General features: G+C 42.7%; 3 protein-coding genes across 4 annotated transcripts; all 3 read right to left on the bottom strand.

The window, feature by feature from the left end:
• Window positions 1-5660: 5660 nt before the first annotated feature.
• LOC140992357 (uncharacterized) lies at window positions 5661-7301 on the bottom strand. The gene is made up of 3 exons (XM_073462667.1): window positions 6977-7301; window positions 6204-6846; window positions 5661-5887 (listed from the first exon to the last, which is right to left on the bottom strand). The coding sequence occupies exons 2-3, from the start codon at window positions 6778-6780 to the stop codon at window positions 5661-5663; spliced, it is 804 nt and encodes a 267-aa protein (XP_073318768.1). The 5' UTR covers window positions 6781-6846; window positions 6977-7301.
• Window positions 7302-8328: 1027 nt separating this feature from the next.
• On the bottom strand, window positions 8329-10871 carry LOC140991937 (uncharacterized). The gene is made up of 6 exons (XM_073462110.1): window positions 10849-10871; window positions 10457-10759; window positions 9849-9911; window positions 9261-9569; window positions 8987-9070; window positions 8329-8853 (listed from the first exon to the last, which is right to left on the bottom strand). Exons 1-6 carry the CDS (start codon window positions 10869-10871, stop codon window positions 8790-8792), a joined length of 846 nt encoding a protein of 281 aa, XP_073318211.1. The 3' UTR covers window positions 8329-8789.
• Window positions 10468-13502, bottom strand: LOC141020355 (uncharacterized). 2 transcript variants are annotated; one of them, XM_073495403.1, is made up of 4 exons: window positions 12297-13502; window positions 11659-12148; window positions 11284-11538; window positions 10468-11179 (listed from the first exon to the last, which is right to left on the bottom strand). In XM_073495403.1, exons 2-4 carry the CDS (start codon window positions 12009-12011, stop codon window positions 11116-11118), a joined length of 672 nt encoding a protein of 223 aa, XP_073351504.1. In that variant the 5' UTR covers window positions 12012-12148; window positions 12297-13502; the 3' UTR covers window positions 10468-11115. The 2 variants fall into 2 exon arrangements, with proteins under 2 accessions (XP_073351504.1, XP_073351503.1); XM_073495402.1 differs by having other exon boundaries at window positions 11659-13502.
• Between the last annotated feature and the right edge of the window lie 1424 nt (window positions 13503-14926).

Here is a 14926-nt window from a genome sequence, read left to right as displayed (position 1 = left end):
AATGTAATGAGGAGAAAGTTCAGATATTATCATTCAGATGTTGGGAAGCAAAGTCAAAAGCTGTCAGAAAAATTAATACTCAAGTACAGATACCTGAAAAATCTGCTTAAGTACAGTAACAAAGTATTTGTACGATGTTACTTGCTACTTCTGGATATTAAACTAATTGAATGCATATTTTTTCTCAGTAACTGAAAACAGTAACTTTTATTTTATAATTTAATTAAGTTAACGTCATTTCACGTGACTCTTAATTCCCTGAACTTGCAGTGTTTTTCCAGGCAACTTACAACAAAACACTACATAGTCGTCGACATAGAGTGATTTTGGTGGTTTGGTTTCTCCAAAATAACCAGTAGTTTTGGTATCCGCTGTTCCTCAGAGTTGTTGAGAAAGTGTTATGAGTGTCTTCCTGTGTAACAAACTGACGGGCTGGAACCTGTTAAGCTGTTTTCCTCTTACTGAAGCATATTTAATTCTGATGAATGACAAACCAAAACATGCTGCGTGGGGAGGTTTTTAAATCAAATTAGAAATACTCCCACGCACCAATTCAGTCCCCGACACAATGAGCCACCCACATGATTGACAGCTTGCAGAATAGTTAATAAAAAAATGACTGAAATAAGCATTTTGTCTTAATGACAGGACTGTTGAATGTCTCACATGGACTGTTGTCTAATGCCGCGTTCACGTCTAAACAGGAGAAGAAGAAACGGGATTAAACTTAGTTTGCTGCATCAAACTTTAAAGACTTTAAATCAAACTGCAGCATGTTCCTCATCCTAAAGTAGAGCTGATTGTGTTTTAATATCTTGGAATGCAACAAAATCCCCACGTCACACTTGTAATAACCACCAGGGGGCAGACACGAATGTTTGTTTTTGTTTTCAATCTAAATACAATATTTCCGACATGAATCCGACGTGAACGTGGCATCCTCTCTCTGCAGTATTCAGTCGAGCTGTGTTCAACGTTGCATGACAGCTACGACTTCAGACAATTATACAGTGTAGTGTTACAGCCAAGATACAGCAAGACCAAACAATGTATTACATGCCAAAATGGAAAAAAAAAAGAAAGACAAGAAGTATTTTTGGGATTAAACTCTTTGTAATTGAACGTGTGTGTTGTCTGGTTTCTAAAGCTTTAATCAGGGTGGGGTGATTTGCAGCAGGTCTCAGATAATTGCGACCTCCAGTGTGAGTTACTATTAAAAATGATTTACTTCATCACTCACAATATTGAGTATCTTCTTCATATTTATCTGCTGAAACTTGCTGCAACTGCACTTTGGCCGATATTCTGTATATATATTTATAACACTGTGTTATCTGAATGACATTTTAACTTTTTTTTATTTGCTTGAACTAAAGGTTTAATTAAAGGTGTGACGTAAGAAATTCAGTTTAAGAAATCAAAAAATTGAAGAAAATTGAAGAAATAAGAAAACTTCCCAGAATCCACTTAAAAATTATAGAAAACAAAGACGCTCCATGTGCAGAACTTGCCTTAGAATTTTCACATTTTTAAGTTTTCTTCAGTATCACAGTAACCCAGTGATAATTGTCTGTACATTCATGAGTGCACTGCAAACAGGAAGTGCTAACGGTTTATTTCGGCAAAGTTTTAATGTTGCCACTTTGCCAAAATGATATAAGCTAACCAACTGACTTCATGGTAACAGCAGACTTCCTGTTTATATCCCCCTAAAGCATCAGTTCTGAGTGCTGTAAATAAAGCTGGTTAAAAATACCAGGGACAGAGAGTACATGTAAAGTACATGTTTTCCTCCTGGTTGTTTACCGGCCTCTTCTGTCTCGTGCCAAATTTACCTTTCTGCAGTCACAGCATCTTATTATTATGGTTTGTGTCCCTCAAAGCTGCTCTCATGTCAAAGTATAATCACCGAGGAGGAAAATGTTATTTACTTGTTTGGTGTAATTGTATCATGTACTTTGTGTTCTGAAAGAAGACTTTTTTTTAATTTCTCCGTCTGGAAGTTAAAGGATTTAAATACCAAACATATCTGTAGGAGCAAAGGTCGCTGGTTCAAGTTTCTGTAAACAAAGAAATATTTAAAGCCTGATATGTCTCCATTGTTTTCAAAAACCTTTTAAAACAAGTCACTGTTGCTCTGGTTGGCATGTTCCTTCACTACAGCCCGAAAGGTCGATTAATCCGCCGCTGAAAATAGTCCCCAACAATCGTTTCCTCTCACTGAAATTATTCATTGATTTGAATAAAGTAAAATCAATAAAAGTGATTGGATGATTGAAGAAGATGAAACAAGACTGAAATAATTTAAAAGAAAATAATAATTAAAATAAAAATGCTGCGAAGCGAGCTCATCTCACAGCTGCGGTTTCTCCATCCTCAGAGGGAGATGATCCTACATGCGTCTCCACAGACGTTTCCTCTGATTCTTTACCGTCCTCGCTGTGTGTTTCTGTGGGAGGCCGTAAACAGGATTTTCTGTTTTATCTGCGTCTTCTCCTGGATGATGATAATCCCTCACTCTTCCGCCCTCGCCATCTGAAAATGGAGGACCGTTGCGTTTTCCGCTGAGCACGCAGAAGCTTTGAGCGCCGGAGAACAAGAACGCTAACATGCTTTAAAATCCATGTCTGTGTGAAGGTGCAGCAGAGAGATAGTTTTGTTTCTTTAAAGCAGGCTGATGGAGAGAAAATGTGTCCATGATTCTGCTGTTTGCGACTGAAGTTACTCGTGAAGAATATTAATACTACAGGAGCCAAACCAGTCTGTATGGAAGCCCTGAGGGGCCAGTGAGGACGTTGTTTTCTGGGGATCCATTTTTTAAGACTGATCAAAACAGTTTTCAGTTTTCTCTTCTGTAAATCAGCTGGAGATTTAAGGTCCAGTGTTGTGATGAAGGTCGTGTTCGGTCCTTCTCCTGCAGACAGAATCTGTTGTTGCATAACCTCAGTTTGCTGTTTAATGTCGGTAAAGGCAGCTTGTGTTGAGTCAACAGAGGCTTTAAGGTTTAAATCAGTCTGATGACAGTGAAGCTGCCCTTACATCAGCTGTTTTCCGCTCTTGCTCTGTGGTTTTGACGCCTCGTCCAAGTTCTAGTCTCAGATTTTCCAAACCCCCCCGTCAGATCTGGGCTTGGTTTTACTAAGATCATGTCTTAGTCTTGATAAGATCTAGTTTCTGCTTTGATTCTGTTAAAATGCAAAATGTCGTGTGTGAATGTTGAGAGAATATCTTTCATTCAGCTCTGAATGCTTCATTGTGTCTATTCTTCTGTGCAGAATGGCTCAACAGCACTTTGGAAATTAACTCTTCTTATTAAAATGCAAATTCCACCTATATGTGCTGCTGCATACACACACACACACACACAGACACACACTGTGGAGTGTGTTGGGTTTGCAGCCTTGTGAGTCGGTTCAGTCGGAGGCTAATCCGGCTGTGTTTCTTCCTGCCCGCTGAGTGTCGGGGTGAACGGTGAGTCGCTGCTGACGTCACAGTCGAGGCTTAGCTCTGAAACGTGGCTCATTATCATTTTAATTATAGGCTGGAGAAGTCAGTCAGGGAGGAGAGAAACTAGAGCCGTCAACAAGTCATTTCAAGTCGAGTGAGGCTCAGAGCTGAAATAATTCACTTATTTTCAGACTGTTTTAAGTGTGTTAATGCAAAAATTAAGTCTTTAAGGAGCGACATTAAAATGACAATGTTTAATATTTACTTCAAAACTGTCTGAAACGTGTCACATAGCCTAAATATAATATATATGGGGGCCCTAAATGGACGCCAATAACCACAGCATTTTACAATATTTTGAAATTTTGCCAACTTCTGGAAAATACAAATTTTCTGATTTTTTTTCCAGAATTTTTTTGTCTCAGGAGATTTTTAAAGCAAAACTTCAGAGGGCATTCACGTTCATTCTCCCGGTCGGATAATTCAGCACATGAATGCGCAGATAAAGTCGGGAAAAACACAAAGACAGAAAGTTTAAAGACACGAGGATGAAACCAACAAAATAAAACAGGAAACACTAAAACCCAGAACCATCAGAGAAATTGGCACCATGATAGTGCAGGAAGAAGACGGAGGGGGAGGAAAGTAAAAGATGTTGAACAACTTGAAACTAACTGGACATGTTGTGTCACGAAAGCTGAACTCTGCTGTGATTCGCTCCTTCAGAGACGAGCAGCTGCTGCAGCTCGACCTCCTCTGACATGAGAGAATCTGCTCGGATGTGTTTTTTCTGTGTAGGTGGCAGCGAAGCTCCGACTGTCGACGCCAATTATTTCATCTGTGGCTCACACAGGGAGCCACAGATGGGATTTCACAGATGCTGAGACGAATCGGTTGTGTGTATAAATTTTTTTTTGTAGTGAAATTTGCAGGTCAGTGTAAAACCAGTGAAAGCAGCCAGCAGCCAGCAGACACTGGCAGAGTGTTTTCATGCTGCCTTCATCTGATTTTACGGCATTTTTCAAACCAGAATGCGACAACAAAAAGATACAAAGTGTTTTAAATATAAATGAAATAATAAAGAAAGGAGATCTGAAGAGAAGCAGGAGAGAAGATGTTTAAAGGAGGATGGGTGGGATTCTTTCAAACAGCTTGGACGTGTCAGATTTACAGCTTTAATGACGGCTGTTTGTTGGAGCGTGTCATTAACATGTTAAATTACAAAGCTCACCTCTGTAATCCAGAGGGCGCGACTCTCCCAAAGGATGCTGGGAGTTGACGGGAACAAACTGGGAAACTCTCATCTGTCTGTCAACTGTTTGCAGGTTATCTTCAGACGAGTTGGTAACAAAATGGACGTCATTTTAGGGGAGAAATAAAGTGACACAGGACGAATCCACTCGGTTCTGATTCGTCAGGCTCTCTATTGGCGCTGAATCCGCCAACGGATGAGGAAAAATACTGTAATGGACTGATAAACAAGGCGCCGTAATAGCTTTTAAACATTACATAGACATAAAAAAGTATTTAAATGCAGCATGTTTAAATATTTATAACAGTGTTGCCTCGGGTCAAATCCAAAACTTTTTCCATTTCCTGTTCTGAGTCTTTTAATTGCAAAGACAGTAAAATGAAAGTGGTAGTTTCATCACTTGGCCCATGCAGGCTGTACTTATGGAGGGAAATTATCTCCCACCGCCCATCAAATGTGGCTGAAAACTGGCAGCGCTGTTCAAGGATTCAACGACTTCACCACTCTGCAGGGTTACAGTCTCATGTTTCCAGTCTTGTGACACCTCGTGGCCAATCGGAGAAAATAACACTTCTCAGGACGACGAGGGTAGTTTGAGTTATGGAAGGTTAAGAAATACATTTAAAAGAATGTATTAAATGTCAGTTTAATGAGATAAAAAGTCATAATTATGAGTTTCTTTCAGTTTATTTGTATCATTAACATGAAACGATGATGACAATGCATCATTAGTGATTACAGTAATGGTTGTTGGTGACGTATCAATGACGCACAGATGGATTATTTCACTGCTTTCATTAGGAGCTCAGATGTCTTCTTATGGATCCCTGAAGTCATGTAATTAAAAACACATTTGGATTTAGTGTAAAAAAAAAAAAAAATGTAAAAAAAGACTATTTTCAGTTTATGCTTACAAAATATTTTATTTAATAGAAGTGCAGGAACACAGCGTAAACTGTTTTCACTCCTCTCCACTCCTGCTGACGCAGTACAGTATGTTAACTATTTTGTTTATGCAGATTCCAAGCAGCCATCCTGTCAGCTTGGCTGCAGACAGGTTTACATGCAAGCTCCCTTCACAGGAAGCAACCAAAGCCAAATCAAAGAGCATTTCTTTAAAAGCTGGTTTCATGGAGTAAGTGGCAGGTAGAGCTTCAGAGGAGGTACGGTGCTCAGTGGGGCGGCTGCCTGGAAGACACAATGAGACAAAACAAAGAAAATCAGGCAAATAAAGTGTCACACAGGTGAGTCGATAAGGGAAGGAGCTTTAACTACACAATCAGAAACACAAGAAGCTGACCCTTTATTAAAGATCTTTTGTTTATATGTTTGATTTGTAGCAGGAAGTTCGGGTAACAGATTTGATTGACATTGAACAAACAACAACTGTCCTCAGATTCTGTCGCTCAGTCCTGACTGCTGCAGAGACAACTCATCTGTGTTTACTGCTCAGAGTGAGACTGACAAAAGTTTTTCAGGGCCTTTCATTAACCTTGTGTCTCACCTGTATTTACCCGTCTACCAGTGACCACGCCCATGACCACGCCCATGACCACGACCATGACCACGCCCATGCTTGCGACCATGCTTTTTACGTCGGCCACCGTGCCCGTCATCTTCGCTGCTCCCACTGTCACTACCACCCCCACTGCCACTGCCATGACGACGGCGAGGGCTGTGGTCACGTCTCTGGTCACGGTCATCACAGCGATTGGGGCTGTCTCTGTCCCTGTGGTGGTCGTCATCACGGTCAGGGCTGCGTCTCCTATGGTGGTCGTCATCACGGTCAGGGCTGCGTCTCCTCTGGTGGTCGTCATCGTGGTCAGGGCTGCGTCTCCTCTGGTGATCATCTTGATAGTGATCTTGTCCCCTGGTGTCTCCACCATGGCGACTGTCTCCACCATGGCGACTGTCTCCACCATGGCGACTGTCTCCACCATGGCGACTGTCTCCTCCATGGCGACTGTCTCCACCATGGCGACTGTCTCCACCATGGCGACTGTCTCCTCCATGGCGACTGTCTCCTCCATGGCGACCGTCTCCACCATGGTGTTCATCTCCAGGCCCATGACTCCCGTCATGACCTCCCTGAGATTTCGGGTCTTCACGGGGATCAGGGCCCAGGTTGTAGCCGTGGGCAGGCTGTCCTGTTGGAGCACCAATAAAAAGATTTATTACAAGAATAAAGCTACAACTTGGAAAAATGACCGTTTCATCAAGACGATACTCCGAGTTAAGGTATTTTGTTCACAACAGAGAATAGAGAAGAGTTCATACCTGAACCGCTGCCAAACATTTTCTGGCGTTGGCGTGTGTCTCGAGGGCAGATGACTCCTTAATGACAGCTCTGAATAAAAGAAAACAGAGCCGCCTGTTAACATTTCAGTTAAACCAGTTTGACTTGAAATTTGCAGGCACGGCAGATGACACATTAAAAAAACATAAAAGCAGGTACAGTTTCTTCAAGTGAGAAATTCTCTGCAAAGTATCACCTTCTTAGAAAACAAAAACAAACCTTCACTTAGCATTTTTAGTTCAACCCTTTAAGTTTTCAATAATACACAATCTTTCATCTTAGTATTTAATACAACACGAGTCTGCTTCTTTTACTGTCGAGTTGCTTTTCTGAGAAAAATCTAAACTTTCTTCTGGATTCTGACGCTGAATTTGACAAAAAAAGCAACTTTGGTTTTCTGTTGTGTCGAGCTGATAACATCTGTGCAGCTGTTTTCTTCTCAACAAAAAGACAAAAGATGCCACTCACTCTACAGGATTCATGCAAATGAATTTACCTTTTCTAATTTAACTATATCTCAAACTTATACTTTACACACTGTGTACTTACCAAGAGCCGGGTAGCAGTCGACGCGAGTAGCTTCTGTGAGTGGATCGACGATGAATGATTACTAATAAGATCTATTTGTATTCTTGTCCCATCACATCAGGAAATGGGGCGGGTGGAACGAAGGGCGTTGTCATATGAAAGCAAACCTCTCTCTGTTTTCAAGTGTTGGAAGTGAAGCCAGCCAAACAAGCACATCCTGTCACCTGCAGCATCACCTGCTCACAGGCACTCGATGCACACGTTTTACCATCGATCACAAAGTAAAAACTTGTTACTAATGATCATTTTGTAAAAAGAATATTTGACATTTTAGTTTTCTGTAGTTGATATTACAAGTTCCCTACCCTGCCTGTAGCTCTCAGGATCAAGCCCATTTGTTCCTAAGGAAGGAAATAATGAGTTAATCTTTTTTTTTTTCCACATACAAAAGACATTTTACATGTTTATTACATATGGAGGATCCACAAGCCCCTGACGTCAGCCGCTCTTTGTTCTCGTGCCGCTCTGAAACCAGTTTTCCTGGGCAAGAACTGGTTCCAGAGAAGGCACTGGCATTTTTTCAACACTATGAACATAATTGTAATGAATGTAAATCATACGAATGTATTGTAAAATAAATAATAATATATAAATGTGTAGTAACAGGAAGTGAGCTTTCTCTTATGAAAAGCTCAGAAAATTCAACTCCACTACAAATTAAACTTATATTTACATTTTAAGAAACACTTTCTGGAAATAATTTGCTTTTATCACGTTTCAAACATTGTCTCATGAATTTATCATTACTCCAACATGTCACTGAACTAATGCAGCTATCACAAAATACAGAACATAAAAAATTACGATCAAAAAACAGTGTAACTATGATCCCAACAACACAGTGTATGAAAACACCTTGAACACAAACACAAACACACAGAATCTCAAGAACAAACAAAAAGGGGTTATGGTTGGCAAATTATTATCAAACACTCTTGGCGGCTCTTGGCCTCCATACAAACGGTCTTCTTAATCATTAAATCAAAAAGAAAGAACTTGTAAAGTGGTCTTCATCTGAGAATCATCTCGTCTAACCCGATGTGACCGTGTTAAAAACTACCAACCACGGCATCAGAACTATTAGAACATTATCTACAAGGCAGCCATTTTCCTTTGACATCAACATTTGTCGTGAATGTCGTATTGCTGCGTTTCCAGGTTGTAAGACAGATAAATGTTTTACAACAGCTAAAGTCCAATCAATCATCAGATATCAAACCGCTCGTCTTTCTTAAAAGGAGTTCTGTCCTCGATGTTGTTCCTGAAGAGTCTAGAAAAAGACCAAAGCAGAGAGAAACATCACTCACTCAGCCACAATAACGTGTGACAGCATTAACTCATCTGAGATGATGAAGTACAAACGTCTTAATAAATGAACGGTGCAGTGATGAATGTTTGCTCACCGCACAGCGTCGATGGACGGGTTGATGGAGACCAGTTCAAGTAACATGTCAGTTGAAGCATCAGTGATCTTATTGTGACTCAGACTGTAACACAGACACAGAAAGTGACGCAGAGGATATTTATGATGGTGAATTATATCAGCCTGCTGCTGGTGGAGACAGTACAGCTACTGTCCAACACACAGCAGCAGGGACAGACACACATCAAGGACATAACTAGAATTATATACATTTTGTCACATGAACACGTGGATGATGACAGACTGATACTCACTCCAGGACTCGTACTTTGTGCAGATGTGTGAGGAGTGTGAGCAGCAGCTGGTCAGTGAGCTCACAGTGACTCAGGTCCAGTTCTGTCAGTCCTTCAGAGACGTCCAGCAGCTGAGCCACAGCTCCACAGGCCCTCTGATCCAGTGTGGTGTGACTGAGGTCCAGCTCTCCACCCAGGGCTCCACACAGAGACACTGCCCGTCTCACTGTGTCTCCGTCACTGTTCACAGGAACCAGGGACAGCAGCTGGAGGACGACCGTCTTACTGGCTCCAAACAGGAGGATCAGAGCAAAGAGCTGATTGTTGAGGCTGATTTATGGTTGAATGTAGATTCTACGCAGAGCCGACGGTGTAACCTACGCATGTGGCCTTCGTTGATGTGACAGTACTTTCCCCAGTAAACACACCGACCCATCTGACCCCTGCCTAACCCAGCTGTGACTCTGGTCTGACATCGGGCCTCTCTGGTCTCACCAAAAACACTCGTCAGCGTAGAGATGCCAGAGGAGAAGTATAAAAAGCAGCAGCCAGCCGGTCAGGAAGGACTGCAACACTCGAAGAGGTCGGTGTGGTTACTGGGGAAGTTACCGGTCACAATCACCTGTATTGGCATCGCGACTAAGCACCGGAGGAGAAGCCAGAAATGCGATGCTACCAACAGGACAAATCACAGTCAGGGTACGACGTGGGCTTCGCCTTAGGGCCAGAGTTCCCATTCTTTTCTAGAGATCATTTTCCAGGACATTTTCAGTGACACGACAGACAGGGAGCGCGCCCATACAATAATATCCTTAATTACTTCATAACCCTGATGCATTTTTCTCTTGTGAACAGTGTGTTATCGATGGCTGCCTGAACATCAATAACCAAGTGTTGCTGGAAGTTTTGCTTTCATCAAGAGCAATAATGAATATACAAAAGAAGAAATAAGTCTCTTCAAACAAAAAATTCACTGGTTTCTTTGAAGAAAAAAAAACACATTTTTATAATAAAATACAGTATACTACTAATACCATTGTATTGTGTAGTTTTGGGGAGTTTAAATAATGTTCCAGGACAACAAAAGATTTTCCAGGACAGGTGGGAACCTTGCATGCATCTACGCAAAGCCTATGTTACAGGTACGCGTAGATTGAATGCAGAAGCATAAATCTAGTTTTAAAATGCATAAACATGAATTTTGTTGTCTTTCCCACCTGGGGAGGACTCTGTCCAGGACAGGAAGCAGCAGGTCCAGTCCGCTGTCCTCCACCTCACAGTCCTGCAGGTTGAGCTGAGTGTCCTGGCTGCTGCGTCTCAGGATGGTGGAGACGGCCCTGCAGTCCTCATCAGTCAGACTGAGAGTCTCACTCTGACCCTCCTGTGGCAGCGCCACACAGGAGGAGCAGGACAGATCCAGCCTGTGCTGCAGAGTCCTGAGCAGGCTGACTGCTGCCCCCTGCTGGGCGTCAGAGGCAGCACAGCAGTGGATGAACTTCAGCAGCAGATTTCTGTCAACACTGAGAGGAAATAGATAGAAAAATAAAACATTACACAATAGAGTGAAACATATCAGCTTCCACCATAGTTTCCTGCTTCAGATTTGTACTGTAATGATTGGAGATGTGCCATGGACAGTTTTCCTGACATGCAAAAAAAGGACAAAGGACCAGGAAAAAATCCTTATTCCTAACCTTGTTAATGTCTTGAAAATATTTTCTATTCATAAACCTAAAATTTAGGATAAAATAATGTGGTAAAAGGTATAAAGCAAATTGATCATCTTTCAAATACAATCCTGTCCAGAAATGGAAGCAGACGTGGGATGTTCTCCTGTGAGAAACGGTTCTTCCTCAGGTTCACAGTGATGTCTCCGTCAATCCTTGTCCTGGATGTCGTGGAGGAGGAAGAGGAGCTCCTGGGAAATCTTCTCACTCAGTCTGCAGATAGAAATGTATGAGTTTATCTTAGAGAAGCAAATGGTTCATACATTTGTATTTTCATTCATTAGATTGTGTTTCTGAAGCTCAGGAGAGACTTTTACTTGATTGTTAGAGGACCATCATGAAGCAGCAGTGGAATGAGACTCTGAGCAGGGACACAGAACTCAGTCAGGTCCAACCGGCCGACTGTCCAGTATCTCAGCAGGGACGCCAAACTACTGACGACCTTCAACAGAACTCTTTCTGATGGTCGGCCTGTCTGAGGGGCGAGAGACAGCTCCTCAACAGCCAACAGACAGGCCACTCTCTTCCTTCTTACCCACTGAGACAGAAACAAGGCCGTACCATTGGAAAGCCTGAAAGCAGAGAGAGGGAGAGGAGAAGCAGCTGTGACATCATGACGTTCACCACTAACTGCACATTCAAACTGGACCAGATGGTGTTACAGGAACAACATTAAATGTAGAAACACAAACCTCAGACTGTGCAGTTGTGTTGTGTGTCTAAAGAGGAGGGAGGCTCCTCTGACAGACATCCTCCTGGGTGTGAGGACGAGATCCACATCAGAACCACAGAGTCTGAGAACTCTTCCCACAGACCTGCAGGTTTTCCAGCCCAACTCTCCTGTTAGCTGCAGGGTGAAGCCCAGGAGCTGCAGCAGAGAGGCCAACTGCTCGGCCTCCTCTCTGGATCTCACAGAGATTAATGTGCACACACGCTGGAAGAACTCTGGATCACCACTGAAACAATATGATGGAAGAGGAGTGAAAACAGAAACACAGGCTGCATTACAAACCACCTGATGGACCATGTTGTTTGAATTTGGCATTTGAAGGGAACTTTTTATATGTGCACACTGATGATAACAGCTCCAGTATCTTCTCTCCTGTCTGCTGTTCTCTCTCTGCTGCTGCACAGAACAGATTCCCAAAGAACTCAAATACGTCTCGATGCATGGCAGAGCGGCTGAAAAGAAAAGTGAAACATTTGGAAAAAATGCAGAATATTAGACAATCTACCTTTTTTTAATAGTATAAACTAGATTTTTTGATAAACCTATTCTGAATTTAGCCACATAATATTTTTAAATATGAGTCATTCCATACCAACTCACCTACAGCCTCCCAAGTTCACATCATGGATTTTCTCAAAAAAAAAAAAAAAAAAATCATGTAAAAACTGTATTTGTGAGACACTGAAAAATCCTATAGCTGTGCTCCAAATGCCCTTTAAGTTGTGATTTTCAAAGTTTGCCCCCTGGGAGCTAAATTTCAGTATTTTTGTGGTTCTTTGTGTATTCTAAGACTCATCGATCTCTTATCTTTGACTGGTGTTCCTCCAATCGGTGCTGGGGTTGTGTTATTTTAGTTCACTGTGTTAGTTTGGGCCGGAGGTCACCGCTGGTTCAGTTGTTCCTTTTCTTTGTTTTAGGATCAGTCTTCATCGAGGTGGTTCAGGGGGAGACGCGGGGAACGACGGCCCACTGCCTGGTTGGTCCAGCATCTTCCCATCTTTTGTTCCTTTCAGCCCCTTTTTGTTTGTTCCTGGGTTTCTTTTGGGAATAATTTGAATGATGTAATAAAAGCTGTGAGTTAACTATGAACCTTGTGTCTGGTGTCCTTCATATGTTGCATCCTCCAGCCCCTTCTGAGCCTCAGCTCTGACTTTTATGAACGGAGGCCGTAACACTCGCACAGAAACATTATGAAAGCAGCTAATTCAACATCCTGCTGCACGACTGCTGACTCAGACCAGAAGGAGACGCACGTTACGCCTGTTTTAAAGTCTTTACAGCGGCTGCCTGTTAAAGTCCTTCTGTGAGTCACCAGCTTCATGCTGACGACTGTCAAATACAACAAGTGCAGAACAAAGTGAAGTGATGTCTCAGTTTTAATGTGCAGAACAGAATCATTGATGACGAGGAAACCATCAATCTTTACAATCAGTTTGAATCATTTTGTACAAAGTTCACTGATGAATTTATTACAAGAAGCTGAAAGATTGATGTGACTGTGATCCTGTGCAGACTCAACTGTTCAGCACTGACAATGTTTCTGTGACAGGAGGAGACTCTGCAGACTAAACACCACACAGACACACTGAGGAACCAGGACTGGACCAGGACCAGAGCCCAAATCCAGGATAAAGAGGTTCAGTGAATGTGGTGCTGAAGGTGTGGAGGTGGATCAGTGAGTCAGAGGAGACTCTGTAGAAGGACAGAGTGCCAGCAGGACAGTCCACATACACTGCTACTCTACCAGAGGAGGAGGAGGAGGAGGAGGAGGAGGAGGAGGAGATGTGTGTTTGTCTGTCATTGTGTCTGACACAGTAACCATCATCAGAGCACATCAGACTCCAGGACTGATCATTCAGTCCAAACAAACGGTCACTGCCTCCTCTCCTGCTGATTCTTCTGTAACTCACTGATATAGAAACATTTCCTCTCCACTCGACCTCCCAGTAACAGCGACCAGTCAGACCAGTTCTACACAGCAGCTGAGGACACAAGGACTCAAACCTCTCTGGATGATCAGGATATGACTGATCCTCCTTCACACGTCTCATCTTCCTGTTGTTGTCAGACAGTTTGATGTCTCTGCTGACTGTGTTTGTGTCGACTGTGAGCTCACAGGAATCTGATGGAGAGAAAAAGACACAACACAGCTGCAGTTATTAATGTATCATCAGTGTGGTGATGACATCACAGATGTGACTGAGTGATGTCACAGTGTGAAGCTGAATCAAAGTAAAAACACACTCACACTTCCTCAGACCTGGTGTCAACCATCGGACTCCAGCAGGCTCCACCCTGAAAGGAGGAGGGGGGTCAGAGCAGCACATCCTCTTTCAGCATGCAAACATGGACATGACATGACTCATACACAGAAACACAACATGTCCATCAGGCTGCTTCTCCCTGTTTCCCTGAACCTCTTCACCTCTGCCACTCTCCTCACACACTGAGAGTGAGCCACAGGATGTTGGTGTGTGTGAAAGAGGACGACAACATGTGAGGACACACACAAACCTCTGTTTGGATTTATGACTTCATCTTTATGTTATTGGATGTTGCTGCTGTTTCCTGTGGGCTACCTGACGCTTGCTGTCTGATCCAATGTCAGCTTGTGCTTATGTTTGTATATTACAGGACTTTTGGATTTGGATGTCAGAACTTTTGAGGTCAGATTCCTGTTTGAAGCTTCCAGGGCTTTTCTGAATCTCACCTGCACAGTCTGCTTTTTGTTCTCGCTGTGTTTCTGCTGCTTTGTTTCACTGTGCAAATAAACAAATACAGTTTATACGTAATAAATCATCAGAAAACGTTGGACGTTGGTTCCCGACCTCTGCCACAAAACCAAGAGACAGAGACTCCCAGACTGTTTCCCTCCAGAAGCTCACAAGTGTCACTGAAGCTGTTTGTGGTAGAAACAGCATCATTTCATGTGTTCATGTTCATGTTACTATAGTTTGGTGCTGGATTGATATCTGATGGATGTTACAGCAGTAATAGTTACTGTGAGGAGAACTTCATGTCATGTTTGTGTCACGCTCCGGCCGAGGACCCACCCTCCTTAGTTGGTGACCTGGCTGGCCTGCCTGATCCATGCCAGGATTTTCCCTCTGCCCTGCCTTCTGCTTGAGTGACAAGTGAGGCATCCACTCACTGCTCCACACCTGGTTCCACTCTCCTCATCAGCCTTGGCTTTAAAAGCCACACCAGGGGCCTCATGTATCAATGTTGCG

Source organism: Pagrus major, chromosome 24, assembly GCF_040436345.1.
Source record: "Pagrus major chromosome 24, Pma_NU_1.0".
Lineage (NCBI taxonomy): Eukaryota > Metazoa > Chordata > Actinopteri > Spariformes > Sparidae > Pagrus > Pagrus major.
This window is presented reverse-complemented; position numbering and strand designations above follow the sequence as displayed.

Excerpts from the sequence above, each read along its gene's own strand:
- LOC140992357 (XM_073462667.1), bottom strand. The coding sequence starts at position 6,780 with ATGACGGGAGTCATGGGCCTGGAGATGAACACCATGGTGGAGACGGTC. Across the intron at positions 5,888-6,203 it reads TGGTAGACGGGTAAATACAG|GCAGCCGCCCCACTGAGCAC; the intron begins GTGAGACACAAG and ends TGTGTCTTCCAG.
- LOC140991937 (XM_073462110.1), bottom strand. The coding sequence starts at position 10,871 with ATGGCACATCTCCAATCATTACA. Across the intron at positions 9,912-10,456 it reads CTGGACAGAGTCCTCCCCAG|CATCGCATTTCTGGCTTCTC; the intron begins GTGGGAAAGACA and ends TCCTGTTGGTAG. Across the intron at positions 8,854-8,986 it reads CCGTCCATCGACGCTGTGCG|ACTCTTCAGGAACAACATCG; the intron begins GTGAGCAAACAT and ends GTCTTTTTCTAG.
- LOC141020355 (XM_073495402.1), bottom strand. The coding sequence starts at position 12,011 with ATGCCAAATTCAAACAACATGGTCCATCAGGTGGTTTGTAATGCAGCC. Across the intron at positions 11,539-11,658 it reads ACACAACTGCACAGTCTGAG|GCTTTCCAATGGTACGGCCT; the intron begins GTTTGTGTTTCT and ends CTCTGCTTTCAG. Across the intron at positions 11,180-11,283 it reads GATGGTCCTCTAACAATCAA|ACTGAGTGAGAAGATTTCCC; the intron begins GTAAAAGTCTCT and ends TTCTATCTGCAG.